This window comes from Macaca thibetana, chromosome 16 (assembly GCF_024542745.1).
Source record: "Macaca thibetana thibetana isolate TM-01 chromosome 16, ASM2454274v1, whole genome shotgun sequence".
NCBI lineage: Eukaryota > Metazoa > Chordata > Mammalia > Primates > Cercopithecidae > Macaca > Macaca thibetana.
In genome coordinates, this window is record NC_065593.1 from 35,936,010 (window position 1) to 35,954,562 (window position 18,553).

At 41.8% G+C, this 18,553-nt stretch overlaps 2 protein-coding genes across 7 annotated transcripts in view; one reads left to right on the forward strand and one right to left on the reverse strand.

The window, feature by feature from the left end:
* The window catches only part of PRR11 (proline rich 11), a 47,780-nt gene extending 37,020 nt beyond the window's left edge, over positions 1-10,760 (reverse strand). Inside the window, exon 1 of the mRNA XM_050764738.1 lies at positions 10,460-10,760. The gene's annotated coding sequence lies outside the window, so the exon portion shown is untranslated. The remainder of the gene's footprint in view (positions 1-10,459) is intronic.
* Positions 1-18,553, forward strand: part of SKA2 (spindle and kinetochore associated complex subunit 2) — a 976,874-nt gene that overhangs the window by 922,964 nt on the left and 35,357 nt on the right. For 2 of the 6 annotated variants that reach the window (XM_050764802.1, XM_050764803.1), the window contains exon 2: positions 11,074-11,132. In XM_050764802.1, coding sequence (XP_050620759.1) covers positions 11,100-11,132 — 33 coding nt within the window. In that variant the 5' untranslated portion in view covers positions 11,074-11,099. Of the gene's footprint in view, positions 1-11,046; positions 11,133-18,553 lie in introns of those variants that run through there. The other 4 variants (XM_050764805.1, XM_050764804.1, XM_050764801.1 and 1 more) reach the window with 3 other exon arrangements.

Here is an 18,553-nt window from a genome sequence, read left to right on the forward strand (position 1 = left end):
TCTTTAACTTAAAACAACACAAGCCTGTAGTCCCAGCTATTCAGGAGCTGAGCTGGGAGGATCACATGAGCCTAGGAGTTTGAGGCTACAGTGAACTATTATTGTGCCACTGCACTCCAGCCTAGGCAACAGAGGGAGACCTTGTCTCCAAAACAAACAAACACATAAACAAACAAAACAAAACCAGGCCGGACATGGTGGCTCATGCCGGTAATCCCAGCACTTTGGGAGGCCAAGACGGGCAGATTACGAGGTCAGGAGATCAAGACCATCCTGACTAACACGGTGAAATCCTGTCTCTACTAAAAATACAAAAAAATTAGCTGGGCGTGGTGGCGGGCGCCTGTAGTCCCAGCTACTCGGGAGGCTGAGGCAGGAGAATGGTGTGAACCTGGGAGGCAGAGCTTGCAGTGAGCTGAGATTGCGCCACTGTACTCCAGCCTGGGTGACAGAGCAAGACTCCGTCTCAAAAACAAAATAAAAAAAAAACAAAACAGAAAACAAAACAAAAACCACAAGATAAAAATACTCTGATGAAGATACTTAGGAGAGCCTCCTAGAAAGGAGCGATCTTGTGGCTGCCTGAAGAAAAAAGGTTACATTTCATCAAATCTATGGTCAGGGACTTCTTTTTTTTTTTTTTTTTTTTTTTTTTTGAGACAGGTCTTGCTCTGTGGTGCGGGCTGGAGTGCAGTGGCATGATCTTGGCTCACTGCAGCCTCCTCCTCCCAGTTCAAGCGATTCTCCTGCCTCGGCTTCCAGAGTAGCTGGGATTACAGGCGTGCGGCACCATGCCCGGCTAATTTTTAAAATTTATTTATTTTTAGTAGAGATGGGGTTTCATTATGTTGGCCAGGCTACTCTTGAAGTCCTGTATGGTCAGGACCTTCTATAGACAAATGCCACTGGAAACTTCTATCTAAGGCTGAGTCCACTGGTTGGGAGCCCTAGAATCTGAAATTTCCCTAGCATCCTCCTTTTCTTTGGCTTCCATCTGACCCTTCACAGTCCTCCCCTATTCTGTTTTTGTTGCCCAGGCTGGTCTTAAACTCCTGTGCTCAAGCAGTCCTCCTACCTCAGCCCCTCAAAGTGCTGGGATTACAGAAATGAGCCACCATACCCGACCCCATCATAGAATTCTATATTAGGCCAAACTTTCAGTCAGGTGTGAGAAAAGAATTAAGACAAAAGATAAGAATTTTCAGGATAATGGTGATAAAAAATCTAGGGGAAACAGCTTTGCAGCAAGCTTAGGACGGGGGTCAACAAACCTTTTTTGTAAAGAGCCAGAAAGTAAGTATTTCAGGTTTTGCAGGCCATATGGTCTCTGCTGCAACTGCTCAACCCTGCCAGGGTAGCACCAAGGGAGTCATAGACAATACTCAAGCAAAGGAGCTGTGTCCAGTAAAATTTTATTTATGACTGAAATTTGAATTTCATATACTTTTCTTTTTTTCTTTTTTTAAAGACGGAGTCTCACTCTGTCGCCCAGGCTGGAGTGCAGTGCATGATCTCGGCTCACTGCAGCCTCCACCCACCCCCCGAGTTCAACTGACTCTCCTGCCTCAGCCTCCTGAGTAGTTGGGATTACAGGCACCTGCCACCATGCCAGGCTAAGTTTTGTATTTTTAGTAGAGACAGGGTTTCACCATCTTGGCCAGGCTGGTCTGGATCTCCTGACCTCGTGATCCATTTCCCTTGGCCTCCCAAAGTGCTAGGATTATAGGCATGAGCCACCGTGCCCGGTTGAATTTCATATACTTTTCATGTGTCACAAAATATTGTTCCTCTTTTGATTTTTTTAACTGTTAAAAGTTATAAATCATTCTTAGCTCACAAGCTCTACAAAAACAGTAATTTGCTGACCTGAGGCTCACAGCCAATGAAGACTGGCGCAGGAGGACAGGACAGAGAGCTTCAGCAACAATGTCTCTAAGGAAAAACGGAAATAGATAAACTACCTAGTGTGTTGGACCATTCTGAGCAGAGTTTTACTGTTCTGGAAACTTGTGGCCAAATTGCTGGTAAGTGCTTAAAAAAAATAAGCATATAAAAAATAGCTAGGAAAAAAGTTGTATAAGGAAGGAAGTGTAATCTTAGTAGCACTAAATGTTAAGCTGTTAAACAATATTTAAACTATAAGCATCCCCTGGGCTTGGTGGCTCACACCTATAATCCTAGCACTTTGGGCGGCCGGGAGGCAGGAGGATCACCTGAGGTCCTGAGTTTGAGACCAGCCTGGCCAACAGGGTGAAAGCCTGTCTCTAACAAAAATATAAAATTTAGCCAGGTGTGATGGCATGTGGCTGTAGTCCCAGCTATCTGGGAGGCTGAGCCAGAAGAATCTCTTGAACCAGGGAGGCGGAGCTTGCAGTGAGCCGAGATTGTGCCACTGCACTCCAGCCTGGGCAACAGAATGAGACTCCATCTAAAAAAAAAAAAAAGTATAAGCATTGACTATTTATTTAACGAAAAACGATGATGTAGGTATACTGGGAAGAAGGAGAGAACGTGGACCAGGTGTGGTGGCTCATGCCTGTAATCCCAGCACTTTGGGAGGCTGAGGCAGGCAGATCACCTGAGGTCGGGAGTTCGAGACCAGCCTGACCAACATGGAGAAACGCCGTCTCTACTAAAAAATACAAAAATTAGCCAGGCGTGGTGGCGCATGCCTGTAATCCCAGCTACTCGGAGGCTGAGGCAGGAGAATCGCTTGAACCCAGGTGGCAGAGGTTGCAGTGAGTCAAGATCGTGCCATTGCACTCTAGCCTGGGTAACAAGAGTGAAACTCTATCTCAAAAAAAAAAAAAGAAGAAGAGAAAGTGAGTGGAAGTCAGTATTTGTCTAAATTTATATAGTGTCTAAACTTGAAAAAAAATCATGAAATAATAGTATGGGCCAGGCGTAGTGGCTCAAGCCTGTAATCCCAGCACTTTGGGAGGCCGAGAGGGGCGGATCACGAGGTCAGGAGATCGAGACCATCCTGGCTAACCCGGTGAAACCCCGTCTCTACTAAAAGAACACAAAAAACTAGCTGGGCGAGGTGGCGGGTGCCTGTAGTCCCAGCTACTCGGGAGGCTGAGGCAGGAGAATGGCGTAAACCCGGGAGGCGGCGCTTGCAGTGAGCTGAGATCCGGCCACTGCACTCCAGCCTGGGCGACAGATCGAGACTCCGTCTCAAAAAAAAAAAAGAAATAGTAGTATGAATGTTACTTAGAAATATAGAGGTAAATACCAGAAGAAATAATTACAAGACTTAATAGTGTTGCCTCTGACAATTGGGAGTCAGGATTACAGAGGGGTGGTTTAAACTGGACTGCCATTTTTTTTCATTGTTTCTTTCTAATTATAACAAGGCTTGTATTGTATTTGACTTTTAAACTTTGGTATGTACCATTAGCTGGAAAGGTTGAGTACCACCATTCTGAAACAGGGCCATCTCTTTCTAGTCCTTTCCTGGCGGTTGTTCCAGTGTCTATGCATTCAAATTTCTAAAGAGTCCTACACAAGCCAATGTTTGTCAGTTTGGGAATTATTTTTCAATGAAAAAAATGTCTAGGAACTAAATCATGTTTTCTTCTCTCTCTCTCTCTCTCTCTCTCTCTCTCTCTCTCTCTCTCTCTGTGTGTGTGTGTGTGTGTGTGTCTGACTTGGGTTATTAGTGCTTCTATCTAATCTCCTATCTAATCTCCTTCTAATTAAATACAGTAATTGGCACATGCAGAGGATTAAGGAACTATGCCAAATCTGTCAGGGTAGAAAGATGCAGTCTGAGATAATTCCTAGATAGTTAGTTGTTCCATCCAAAAATAATCACAGGTCTTGCGAAAGTGGAGAATAGCAAATTTCTACCTTAGTCAGAACAAGAACACAAAAAAGTAAGATTTGTTTTAGTATCATTACTTAGTTAAAAGCATTAGGTACTTTCCAGAGGATAATTGCCTAAATTGAAAGAGTATATAGCAATCTTCCTTTAGTTTAAAATACATACCCCTTTCCAAAGGGGTAATGAGACCTACAAATTCTTTTTGCTGGATTAGGTGGGATTTTAATTGTTAACACTGAATACAAGCTCATTCTTTTGTGATTCCTTAAAGCATTTTTCCTTTTGTTTTCAGACAGGGTGTTGCTCTGTTGTTCAAGCTGGATTGCAGTGGTGTGATCTCAGCTCACTGCAGCTTTGACCTCCTGGACTCAAGCAATCCTCCTGCCTCAGCCTCCTGAGTAGCTGGAACTATAAAGGCGCACCACCATGCCCAGCCAGTTTTTGTATTTTTAGTAGAGACAGGGTTTCACTATGTTGCCCAAGCTGGTCTTGAACTCCTGAGCTCAAGCAATTTACTGGCCTTGGCCTCCCAGAGTGGTGAAATTACAAGTGTGAACCACTGTACCCGGCCCCCTGTTTTGTGTGTGTGTGTGTTTTTGTGTGTGTGTGTGGTTTTTTTTTTTTTTTTGAAACGGAGTCTCACTCTGTTGCCTGGCCGGCCTGGAGTGCAATGGCATGATCTCAGCTCACGGCAACATCTGTCTCCTGAGTTCAAGCGATTCACCTGCTTCAGTCTCCCGAGTAGCTGGGACTACAGGCACACACTACTACGCCCAACTAATTTTTGTATTTTTAGTAGAGATGGGGTTACTAATGTTTGTATTTTTAGTAGAGATGGGGTTTCACCATGTTGGCCCAGCTGGTTTTGAACTCCTGACCTCAGGTGATCACCTGCCTAAGCCGCCCAAAGTACTAGGATTATAGGCATGAGCCACCGTGCCTGACCTATGTATTTTTTAAACTAATTTTTTTCTTACACTGCTTTCTCAAATAATCTGAAAAACCATTAGAAACATAAACATATAGGCCAAGGGCGGAGGTTCATGCCTGTAATCCCCCACACTTTGGGAGGCTGAGGTGGAGGTGGGAGGATCCCTTTAGCCCAGGAGTTTGAGACCACTCTGGGTAACATAGTGAGAGTCCCAACTCTACGACAAAAAAAAAGAAAAAGCCTGGCATGGTGGCCCACCTATAGTCCTAGCCACTCTGAAGGCTGAGGCGGGAGGCTCATGTGAGCACAGGAGTTTGAGGCTACACTAGTGACCCATGACTGCGCCACTGTACTCCAGCCTGGAAGACGGAGCCAGAAACTGTTTCCAAAAAAAAAAAAAAAAGAAAAAAAAAACATAAATATCCTAAATAGTTCTATGATCTCTAGAAATTACTCTCATTTTTGCTTACATCCTCTTTCATTAAGAAAAGATTTCTAGGCTAAGGAACCAGAAAACTGGTACATCTGGAGCTCTTGATAACAAATCAAACAATAATAAAGGACATATTATAGGCCAGGCACGGTGGCTCACGCCTGTAATCCCAGCACTTTGGGAGGCCGAGGCTGGCGGATCACTTGAGGTCGAGTTCGAGACCAGCCTGGCCAACACAGTGAAACCCTGTTTCCACTAAAAATATAAAAATTAGAATGAGGCTCAGTCTTAAGAAAACCCCCCAAACCAAAACCAAAACCAAAACCAACACCAACAAAAAACAAGAGAAATTATACTGTAGGGGTTAAGGATGAGGACCAGGGAGTTATACTGCATAGGTTCAAATCATGGCTGTACTATACTGTTGTAAGTTATTATTTATGACCTTCAAGAGATTCTTAGTCTTTCTGTGTCAGTTTCCTCCCCTGTGAAATAATAATATTAACAGGAACTTGCTTCAGAGTTTTGAGGAGTACATGAGTAAATCATGTAAAGTATTTACAGTGCCTGGCAGGCAATAAGTTTTATTGTTATCATTATTATTCCTTGATTCTTTTTTTTTTTTTTTTGCTGCTTGAGATTACTATATCAGATTTTTTAAAATACAGAAGTTTAATTCAACAACATATAGTGATAACTTGCTATGAAGATGAATAAGACACATACCTGCTCTCCAAGAGTTTATAGTGGGAAGAGATGGGTAAGCAGAAAGTAAACAGGTATACAATATGATATGGGTTATGATGGGATATGTATATGATATTAATGGAGAAATAAAGCAAGGGTACATAATTCTCCTATAAGGGTTGAGGTTTTTGGAAAATGTTTTGCCTAAGCTGAGCTTTGATGAAGGGGCTAGGTTAAGGTGGGCCTGGGAAGGAGTCATTCCATCAGAGGGAATAACATGGAAACATTTCACAGAAAGGTATGTCAGGGGATTCAGACAAGACTCAGTGTGACTAAAGTGTATCCTGTAACATAAAGTTTTGTCAGGGAGCAATGAGTGATGAAGCTGGAGGGTGGATAAGGACCAAGACATCAAAAACAATAATGGATTTTAAGCAGATAACTGTCATGCTCATATTTGCTCTTTAGAAAGAACGGTTTGGCAGCATTGTGGAAGTTGGATTTATGGGACCATGACTGAAGGCAAAAAGTCCACTTACAAACCTATTGCAACTGTGTAGGGGATAAGGACCTGATTATAGGAGTGACAGTAGGGTATATAAAGACATCTAACTGCTTGTGTTCTATGTTCAAAGTCAAAAGTTCAGGGGAAAGATACTAGAGAAATACTGTACTCATAAGAGTATAGATGGCTAGAGAAAATAACAACACTAGAAATGGGTGAAATTACCCAGAGAAATATGTGGAGTGAAAAGATCTGTGAGCTGACTACCAAACTTTAAGAAACACCATGTATAAGGAGTGGGTAGAGAAAGAAATAGAAAAGACAAGGCCAGGAAGGTGAAAAGACTGCAGAGACAATGGAGCTCCTATTGGAGTAGAGGCTTATAAAAAAAAAAAAAAGAGGGTGTGGGAGGCTGGGCGCAATGCCTCACACCTGTAATCCCAGCACTTTGGGAGACTGAGGTGGGTGGATCATCTGAGGTCAGGAGTTTGAGACCAGCCTGACCAACAGGGTGAAACCCTGACTCTACTGAAAATACAAAAATTAGCCAGGCATGGTGGAGTGTGCCATAATCCCAGCTACTCCGGAGGCTGAGGCAGAAGAATCACTTGAACCTAGGAGGCAGAGGTTGCAGTAAGCCAAGATCATGCCACTACGCTGGGTGCACGCCACACCTGGGTGTGGGCCAATGTGAGTATGAATCAGAGATATTTCTCTGATTAATTTACCCTGTCTCTTCTCCTTACCATCCCCCTCCTTTCTGTCCTCTAACTTCAGTTGCCTTCACCATTTTTGTCTTTCACTATTGTCTATTTTCCTTTACTGTTTTTTTTTTTTTTTTTTTTTTTTTGAGACGGAGTCTCGCTCTGTCGCCCACGCTGGAGTGCAGTGGCGCGATCTCGGCTCACTGCAAGCTCTACCTCCCGGGTTCACGCCATTCTCCCGCCTCAGCCTCCGAGTAGCTGGGACTACAGGCGCCCGCCACCACGCCCGGCTAGTTTTTTGTATTTTTAGTAGAGACGGGGTTTCACCATGTTAGCCAGGATGGTCTCGATCTCCTGACCTCGTGATCCACCCGCCTCGGCCTCCCAAAGTGCTGGGATTACAGGCTTGAGCCACCACGCCCAGCCTCCTTTACTGTTTTTACTTAGAAAAATTTCAAGCTTTCAGAAAATAAATAATTTACAATAGTATAATAAGCACTCATATACAATTCACCTAGATTTACCAATTGTCAATTGCCATCTTTGTACACACACTCTTTCTGTATGTATGTACAGATATATACATATATAAATTTTTTAAGGTTTTGATTGAATAGATTTAGTTGCAGACATCATGATACTTTTACTCTTAGATACTTTAGCTTTTGTTTTCTAATATAAACATGGAAATTTTCTGACAAAACCACAATCACAGTCAGGAAATTTAACCTTGTTATGATATGATCTAATGAACAGCCCATATTAGGATTGCCCCAGTTGTCTCATTATCCCTTATAGATTCTCCCACCCTGGTTCCACAACACATTTAGCTGTAGTATCTAGTATCTCTTTAGTCCCCTTTAATTCATAACAATTCTCCAGCTTTTTTTATTTATGTATTTGCTTCTTCATATTTATAATTTTGAAGAGTCCAAGTCAGTCGTTTTGGAGAATGTGCCTTAGTTTGGGTTTGTCTGAGTGTTCCTTCAATGATTCTCCTGCCTTCAGTCTTTCTCCTTGCCAGTTCATTTTCCACATTGTTACCAGAGCTGATACTTTAAAACAAAATGATATCTAGATATTCCCTTGCTTAAAAGTATTTGAAGGTTCCTTTACTCACAAAATTAAATTCCTTAGCACGCCTTTCAAAGCTTTTCACAACTTACCTGTAATAGCCCTCTGCCATTAGAGCCTTCATCTCTTCTAGTGACTAGCGGTTAGTACTTCCAGGTATACTAAACACCAAATACTTTCTGTTTCTTTCTATCAGCCTTTCCTTCTGTTTGGAGTATCCTCCTCCAAGTCAACTTATACCTATCCTTCAAGACTCTGTTACTTTATCTTATAGATACTAGTTGAGTGCTTATAATCCACCAAGTACTATGCTAGGTGCTGGCATACAATCCTGAACAATACCAACATAATCTTTGTCCTTCTGGATTTTTTTTTTTTTTTTTTTTTTTTTGGGGGGGATAGAGTCTTGCTCTATCACCTGGGCTGGAATGCAGTAGCTTGATCTCGGGTCAATGCCACCTCCGCCTCCTGGTTCAAGCGATTATCCTGCCTCAGCCTCTTGAGTAGCTGGGATTACAGGGGCGTGCCACCACACCTGGCTAAGTTTTGTATTTTTAGTAGACATGCGATTTTGCCATATTGGCCAGGCTGGTCTTGAACTCCTTACCTCAAGTGATCCGCCCGCTTTGTCCTCCCAGAGTGCTGGGATTACAGGTGTGAGGCACCGTGCCCAGCCACCTTACAGAATTTATACTGGCTGAAATGTCATCTCTTTTGCACTTCTATAGCACTTTATACACACCTTTATTATAAAATGTATTACATTTCATTGTAATTTTTGCTTGTATGTTTTTCATCCTGCTGGACTGTTATCCCAGCATCTTGAATACAGCAGGAGCTAAATAATGTTTCATTCAATAAAGAATGAAAAGAAGCATTCCTGCTAAGTGTTAGTTAGCAAGTGTTATTTTAGTTAAGGAATATGTTCTAATATTGTCAAATTCTCTTGGTTAGGGAGGTTTTTATTTCTTCATATCATACCACATCTTCATATGGCTAAAAGATGGGTCTAAAGCTATTTTCCAATAGGAAGATGCAGTAAATAATACAGTAAGAATTACAGTCTTTTGCAGGAGTTGGCGCTGCTGCTTCTGTTACAACTCCTCCCAATGATATGAAAAGTTGTTTGCGGCCGGGCGTGGTGGCTCACGCCTGTAATCCCAGCACTTTGGGAGGCCGAGGCGGCTGGATCACGAGGTCAGGAAATCGAGACCATCCTGGCCAACAGGGTGAAACCCCGTCTCTACTAAAAATACAAAAATTAGCCAGGCGTGGTGGCGGGCGCCTGTAGTCCCAGCTACTTGGGAGGCTGAGGCAGGAGAATCGCTTGGACCCGGGAGGCGGAGGTTACAGTGGGCCGAGATCGCGCCACTGCACTCCAGCCTGGGCCACAGAGTGAGACTTCGTTACAAAAAAAGAAAAAAAAAAAAAGTTCTTTGTTCTGGGGTACTTTCAAAGCTGTGGCAGCAACGGAAGTGGCTGTTGCATTTCATTGCCATCTTCCTAAAACACATTTTTATGGAGGTCTCTTGCGCTCCTCCACACATAGCCTTCAATTACTTAATTTCCATTACCAGTTCAACTGATTCTTCTTGAACACCCATAGCACTATTTCTGGGTACTTGCTTTTTAAAAATTTTATGTTTTATGCTGTTTTTGTTTGTTTTGTTTTGTTTTCTGTTTTCCGTTTTTTTTTAAGCATTGCTTTTTTTGTTCCTGTCTTGTTTCTCCAAAGAGACTGCAGTTCCCTAAAGTCTCATCCCACACAGCATTAGGCACTCAGTAAACAGGACACACATTTAAAATGAACACTCTAACAGAATGCCAGACAATATCAAGTAACATAGTAATATTCCCAGTCAAGAAATGTACCAACTTAAACTTTAATGTGCATAGAAATCACTGAGGGAAATCTTGTTAAAATGTATATTCTGATTTAGTAAATTTGGCTGGAGCCCGATAACTTGCGTTTGTAACAAGCAACCAAGAGATGCGGATGCCGCTGATCTGTGGACTTACATTGAGCAGCAAATATGTAAAGAAATATTCAAAAGGAAGGCATATGCTTTGCTCCAAAACATATCTTGCGAAGTGTTAATTAAACAGATGTATGGTTAAGATGAAGCCAGGCGAGCACTTCTTCCCCAGCCCCAAATCTACCCTTCCCCTTTCCATTTCCCCTTCGTGTCCAGCCAAGGTCTCCCCCTCCTCAAAACCATAAAAACACACAAGCAGCAACAAGCCCAGCTACTCAAGACGCGAGCTCAGATAACAAAGACATAATCGTTCCAGCACTTACTAGTCTAAGAGCCGGGGCAGTCGATGGAGTCCGGGCTGTGGCCTCTCCCACGCCATAAAGAAAAATTCAAAATTAAATCCTTGTCAAGGAGAGACCAATCGTAGACACGGTCTCTGCACGATTCGCTCTTTACATAGCGTAGGAGCACAGCCCGGCTTGTGATTGGCTGAGATAGACAGAGCTCCAGCCAATCAGAGCTGAGGCGCTTCTGGTATGAATAAGGGGAAGGCGGGAGAGAAGGGGAAGGAAAGCAGGAGCGGAAAGAAGGTGTGTTACGTCCCCTCTGCCGTCGGTGGAAGCTCTGGTGTGATTGGTTGGCTCTTCTTCCGATTGCACCAATCTCAAGCTCTTCTCTGCAGAGCCCTAACTATAAAATTGAAAGTAGAGAGCAGGGGGCAGCCAATGGAAAAAAAATGTGCACAGCAGCCAATCCTCCTGCGGCGTTTTGTGTCTTTGCCCAACAGGAAAATGTGTCTCATGCAGAGGGGCGTTACCCAGTCTCCAATGGGCGGGAGCCGGTGGAACGGAGGAACCAATGGGTGCGAGACGTTGAGTGACAGCTGTCCAATGGAGGCCCTCCGTGCTAGTACGGCTTGCGGCTTAAGCGCCGCCGCGGTCTGAGGAATGTCAACTATTCAACATGGAGGCGGAGGTCGATAAGCTGGAACTGATGGTGAGTGCAAAGTGAAGGAGATCTACTGTGTAGTTTATTTTTCCCCCACGGCCTCGAAGGTGGGGCACAATTTGGAGTCGCCGGAAACTCCGGGCGGCGGAGGCTGGACCAGAGTCGAGTTCCCTCCTCCTGCACCAAAGGGAGCCGCCACCGTCTGGTGTCTAAACCGCCGCGGGGAAGGGGTTACATCCGGGAAACTCGTCAGGGAAATGGCGGGAGATGCTGAGGGTGCGGGGCCTTTGGAATTCCTTGTTCCTTGCCCTCACCTTTACACCCCTTACGGAACTGCGCCCGGTGCATACCGCATTCTGTGTTTGTACCAAAAAAGATGTGAATGGAACGGTCCCTAAGCGTCCCAAGAAGGGAGGGGTGGTTCACACTCCAAGAAAGGGGAACGGAGGGTGGGGTGGGGAATAAACCGACGGGGGCGAGGAGAAATCCCTGTAGGGCCGACCCGCCCACGTTTTAAAAGGCGGGCCGAGAAAGTCTGAGAAAGGATGTTAGACTTGTATGCACAACTTCCTAACGGCCAAGGAAGCATCTAGACCCATTTCTGTTTGGTCCGGGGGTGGCAAACCTTGGGTGAGGGAAGAGGTGTGAGCGAAGGGGATCGGAACCGCGAGCTCCTCTCCTGGAGCGCGGGCGGGATTGAGACAGGAAAGGCATCCTGCTCTTGAGTTGTGCACTTTCATTCATCTGTGAAAGTAGAGAATGGGTGCGAAGAACCGCAAAGTACTCCCGTTGTTGCTGGCGTATTTGGCCTGCTCGGGGGCGCCAAGCTGAGGGGCTGTCCTAGTTTTCTTTAAGGATCCGTCCTTCACTTGTTCTCTTTATTCCCTCCCTCCCATTCTTAGATTACCAGCTTGATCGCCCGCGCTTTTTTCCTCTTAGTTCCCTTGTTATGTCTTCAGCCCTTTTCGTCCAGCATTATCTTTTTTTTTTTTTTTTTTTTCTTTTTTTTTCCAGGTTGGGCTGCTTTCCTTAAAAACCTGGACTTTGGAGGAAGCGCCTGCCACTGAGCTCCTGTTTTTTTTTGTTTGTTTGCTTGTCTGTTAAATAAGATTGGCCGGGCGCAGTGGCTCATGCCTCTAATCCCAGCACTTTGGGAAGCCGAGGCGGGCGGATCATGAGGTCAAGAGATCGAGACTCTCCTGGCCAACATGGTGAAACTCCGTCTATACTAAAAATACAAAAATTAGCTAGGTGTGGTGGCACGCGCCTGTAGTCCCAGCTACTCGGGAGGCTGAGGCAGGAGGATCGCTTCAACCTGGGAGACGGAGGTTGCATTGAGCCGAGATCGCGTCACTGTACTCTGGCCTGGCGACAGAGTAAGACTCCGTCTCAAAAAAAAAAAAAAAAAAATTAAGTTTAAAAAAAGTAAAAAACTTATTTATTCGTTTGTAATCCGTCCTTCCTTCCCACGCCATTCCCTGGCATTAGGGCTTAGGTATTTGTGCCTGCCCTGCTTTCTCCAAGCTGAATCTGGGGCCTCTAACTTCTTCCTTGGAAAGGATGGGTGGTGATCCTGGAAGAAACCACCCACCCCCCATTCCCACTCCAGAAAAACAGGCCTTGATATATCTTATTTTCTTCTGATGTTCAAATGAATTGGAGTGCCTCATATACAAATTTAATTTGAAGGCTTTCAATTACTTTTAGCATTTTGTGTTTAAATTTTCTTTGTGCAGTGTGTGTGGGATTGGAGAAGTGTAGGGAGAAATGGGAGGGAAGAAGGAATAATTTCCTGCAGATTTTCAAACCTGTAATAATGAACTTTTAGTTCTAAGTTTTATTATTTTTATCATTCTTTTTAAAAACAAAATGTTAAGCATTGTAATTTGATTCTGTCAACAGGCTTAAATGTTAAGACTATCTTGCCCTTCTCCCATTCTGAATTCTTCCCTACTGATACAGATATTTCTGCCTAAATTTGTAATTCATTTCTGCTAAATGATGCTAATTCTGCTTTTAACAGGTTGTTTGCTTCTCAAGTTGGCTGTTTTTAATTTTTAAACTTGTCTGGCTTTTCCAATAGAGTCAGTGTTCTCACAGGATTTCTTTAGATTGAACAAATTCTCTTTTAAGTGAACAATGATGAAGTAAACATTTTGAAAAAGTAGGTTTTAGAAAATTATAAGGTAGCCAGACATTTAAACTTTTAGATATTGTTTGAATGATGAGGTAGTATTTAAATTATATTTGAAGACAGGAAACAAAGAAATGAGGGTTTTTTCCTTTCTTACATCCTTGCAAGTAAATTAGTGGTAGCTTTTTTTTTCCCTTTCAGGTTATTAGTTTGTTTCCATAATTATTAGGGTTTAGAAATGAATTTTTATCATGGCTTTAATTATTACTGCTTTATATTGACTAAATAATAAAAGACAGTGCATCTCATCTTCAGATTTACCATACACTTCTAGAAAAAAATGTTATACTTGTGGACCAGTTTATTTTATAAGGTTTTAAGCGTAAATGATTTCCTGTGCTATCTTCTGATTTTTGGTTTTACATCAGTTAAATAAAGGATTTGTCAAGGAACTAGCATTGACTATTTAATTTGTGAAAAGAGAATGCATAATATTTAATTTGAAAAGAAAGTGTTTATCCTAATTTTGTTGATACCTTTAATTTTTTTCATATTTTTCTTGTTTGTAACAACTTCCAATTCAGAAAGTTAAACACTTATCTTTTAAACAATTGTCTTTAAAACCTGAAACTTGACTACCAGCGTTAAATATTCTAATATTTTAGTTATGTGGCCCAGGATTTGACACCAAGACACTTAAATTTCAGCTGTCCTTTGTATGAATCCGTTTCCTTAGTAGGCTCAATCCGACTAAGTAGTTGAACTGGACTGTTTAAAGTGAGGTTGGTGAAAATAATGAAAATATATTTTTGCATCAATCAACATTACTAATGGGGGAATAAGCTTATTGTAGGCCAATCTTTGTTTTCTGACTTTTTCCCCTTCACTTATTGATAGGGTGGGATTTGTTTAGCTTCGTTCTTTCGTTCTTTCGTGGTACTACTAGTGACTGTACACAAAAGGTAATGCAGTGTGATACTATGATACTATTTCTGTTTCTGGGTTTACATCTGACTTCTGATTGGGTTCTTATCCGTTAAAAAAGTTAGAATGTTAATTAGCTTGGAACTAAGGAAACTTGTTACTTAAATCTCAGTCCCACCTCCCCCTATCATTATTTTCTCTTTGATATTTCTAAGTTTGAAGGAAATGGATATGCTTTCTGCCCATATTTAAGATTTCAGGAGTTAACTGAAATTTTGAAATCCCCTTGGATAGTATTCAGTTAGATAGAGTTAATGTTCTATTTACAGCACATTGATTCCCTTCTGTTGTTATAATAGCCCTTAGTAAACTCGAGATAAAAAGCTGTAAGATGGTAAGTGCTTTTGTGTTTTCTTTGTATAGTGGTTTAGATTCCAGAGTGATAAGAATGAGTATGTAGAGATTGAGAAATTTATTATTTTACTTTTCATTTGTTTTCTTTGATACTTGTATTCAAAGGGCTTGTTTTATGTGGTGGTTAATCAGTAAATTGCCTTGAAAGAAGGAGCTAACCAACATCTCTGCAGAGAACAAAAATATTTTTCACAACTTTGTCTTAGTAGTAATTATAACTGGTTTTGTTAATAACAATCCTAAAGTATTAACAATACCCATTCTAATTACTATTAAGGCTTAGGGCATATTTACAAAATTCCTTTCTACATCTATGCATGTTTCTGTTTGAATGTTAATTTGTATATTAGTCATCAATAAGCAACATCACTTTGATATTTAAGTCTTATCCTTTTTTTAAAAAACATTGATATAAATGTTTTTTGGTTTTGGATGTTTTTCTGTCCAAAATGGCAACCCTACTTTAAATTCTTTTCACACTGAAGCTTCAACTGATGCAAGATGCTTTTGTGTTCCTTTCCTACTTATTACTGCTAACGAATGCTCTGACTTTATTGCACTACTGTACTTTACAGCTAGCAGTGCAATAGTATTGTCAAAGCATCTGAAAGCAGGATACACGCCAGAATTTTGATTCTTACCTTACATCTTCCTTCAGTATCAGGAAATAATTTACCACAACCTTTGTTGCTGAAAACTATAATGTTGTTACTAACAGTGTATCTTTTAGAAAGTCATAATTTGGAAAAAAAACCTTTTAACTAATTAAAAACTTACTATTTTACTGCATTATGAAACACATCTAGAGAATTTTTTTATATCTAAGTTGTTATGGTTTGTCTAAATGAGTAATACTTTATAATTTATTGCTTTCTGTTACATATTTGTATAGGTTCTTTCAAACTTTAGGTTTTATTTGAGTTTTATGATGAATTGGTAGTGATGAAAACAATTTCTGCTCTATATTTTTCTTGCAGTTACTTGCCCCAAGTCATCTTTTTTGTTGTTGTTTTTTCCAGAGACAGAGTCTTGCTCTGTTGCCCAGGCTGGAGCGCAGTGGCCCACTCATGCCTCACTGCAGCCTCATCCTCCTGGGCTTAGGCAATCCTCCCTCCTCAGCCTCCTGAGTAGCTGGGACCACAGGTGTGTCCTAGCATGCCTGGCTAATATTTTCTTGAAATTTTTTGTGGAGACAGGGTCTCACTGTATTGCTGAGGTTGGTCTTGAACCCCTGGGCTCAAACAGTCCTCTTGCCTTGGCCTCCCAGAGTGCTGGGATTATAGGTGTGAGCCACTGTGCCTAGTCCTCCAAATGTTAATTGGTGTTAATTTTGTGTATTGTCTAGGAAATGGTTGAATTTAGAACCTAAGAGTGCTTGTTTTACAGTTTATTCTTATGAGATATAATAGTGTGGATTCATCACTTTTAAAAAATAATGAATTGTATTGAGATACAATTATATAAAATAAAAGTAAGTAAGCTATTCGTTAAGCAAAGCCTAAGTCTTACTGTGTTGCCCAGGCTGGAGGGCAGTGACCATTCACAGGGCAATCATAATGCAGCACAGCCTAGAACTCCTGGCTTCAAGCAATCCTCCCACTTCAGCCTCCTAAGTAGACTACAAGGGTGTGGCATGCCCAGTGAACTGATGAGTTTTGACAAATGTATACAGTCATGTAACCACCACCACAGCCACGATATAGAACATTTCTGTTACTTTACAAAAAACTCCTTTGTGGCCAGGCACAGTGGTGCACCTGTAGACCCAGCTACTCAGGTGGCTGAGGTGGGAAGATCACTCGAGCCCAGACTGAGCAACAGAGTGAGACCCCTACATTCCTTTGTGCCTCTTTGTGGTCAATCTCTTCTTCCCCAACTCCCTGGCAACCACTGATCTCTAGTTTAACTTTTCCTAGAATTTCATATAAATGGAATCATACATTATACAGTCTTTTGTGTCTGGATTCTTGCACTTAGCATAATGCTTGGAGATTCATCCATGTTGTATGTATTCGTAGTTGGACAGTTTTTATTGCTGAGTAGTATTCATTGTATAGAATATCACAAACTCTATCTACCAACTTACGGACATGGGGTCATTTCCACATTTTGCATATTATGAATAAAATGGCTATGGTTGGTCTCGAACTCTTGAGCTCAAGTGATCCTCCTGTGTTGCCCTCCCAAATGTCTTTAATTTTTTTTAACAATATTTTTTTCTTTTTCTTTAGACACAGGGTCTCATGCTGTCACCCAGGCTGGAGTGCGGTGGTGTGATCATAGCTTACTGTAACATCAAACTCCTAGGCTCAAGCAATCCCACCTCAGCTTCCTGAGTAGCTGGAACTACAGGTGTGCATCACCATGCCCGGCTAGTTTAAAAATTTTTTTGTAGAGATGAAGTCTCACTATGTTGCCAGGCTGGTCTCTAACTCCTGGGCTCAAATGATCTTCCCACTTCAGCCTCCCAAAATGCTGGGTTCTGGAAGTGAGCCACCATGAGTATGTCTTTGTGTGGACATAATGTTTTCATTTCTCTGGGGTAAATACTGAAATGGGATTTCTGGTAGCATGATAAGTGTATCTTTGTGGAGGGGAAAAAAGTATGCTTGATCTTATAAGCAACTGCTAAAATATTTTTCAAAGTGGCTGTACTATTTTGCATTCCCAAAGCTACTGATTAGGGTTCTAGTTTTTCCATAACTTTATCAACACTTGGTATTAGGTTGATGCAGAAATATCAGTTTTAATTTTAACCCTTCTAACAGGTGTGTGGTGGTGCCCCATTATAGTTTCAGTTTGCATTTCCTTAACTAATGACATTGAACCTTTTATCATATGCTTATTTGTAGTTGGTATATCTCTTTAGTGAAATGTCCTACAATCTTTTGCCTATTTTCTTTTCTTTCTTTTTTTTTTTTTTTTTTTTTTTTGAGACAGGGTCTTGTTCTATTACCCAGGTTGCAGTAGAGTGGTGATCATAGCTTACTGCAGCCTTGACCTCCCAAGATTCAGATTATACTCTCCCGTCTCAGCCTTCCAAGTAGGTGAGACCACAGGCACGTGCCACCGCTCCCAGCTAATTAAAAAAAATATTTTTGTACTAGTCTGGGCAACATGGCCAAACCCCTCCTCTCCACAAAAAAATAGAAAAATTACCTGGGTGTGGTGGCGCAAGACTGTAGTGCCACATACTTGAGAGGCTGAGATGGGAGGATCACCTGAGCCTGAGGAGGTTAAAGCTGCAGTGAGCCGTGATTGTGCGACTGCACTCCAGCCTATTGACAGTGACACCTTATCTCAAAAAAAAAAAAAAAAAAATTTATTTTTTTAGAGATGGGTTCTTGCTATGTTGCGTTGCTCAGGCTGGTCTCAAACTTCTGGGCTCAAGCCATCCTCCCACCTCAGCCTTCCAAAGTACTAGAACTACAGGAGTGAGCCACTGTGCACGGTAGAGAATAGTTATCTTAACAATATTGAGCCCTCTGGTGCACAAACATATCTTTCCATTTATTAGGTCTCTAAAATTTTCTTTCGACAGTTTTGCAGTTTTCAGTGTATAGGTCTGCTTATAATTTTTTAAAACTAAAAAATTTTTTTTTTTTTTGGCCAGGCGTGGTGGCTTACACCTGTAATCCTAGCACTTCGGGAGGCCGAGGTGGGCAATTTACCTGAGGTCAGGAGCTCAAGACCAGCCTGGCCAACATGGTGAAACCCCATCTCTACTAAAAATACAAAAAATTCACCTAGCGCAGTGGCGTGTCCCTGTAATCCCAGCTACTTGGGAGGCTAAGGCAGGAGAATTGCTTGAACCCGGGAGGCGGAGATTGCAGTGAGCCAAGATCGCGTCACCGCACTCCAGCCTGGGCAACAGAGTGAGACTTCGTCTCAAAAAAAAAAAAAATTTTTTTTCTTAAAAAAATATTTAATAGTCTTTTCAGTGTGATTTCTACTAGTGCTTTTAAAAATAGACCAAAGACCAGGCATGGTGACTCAT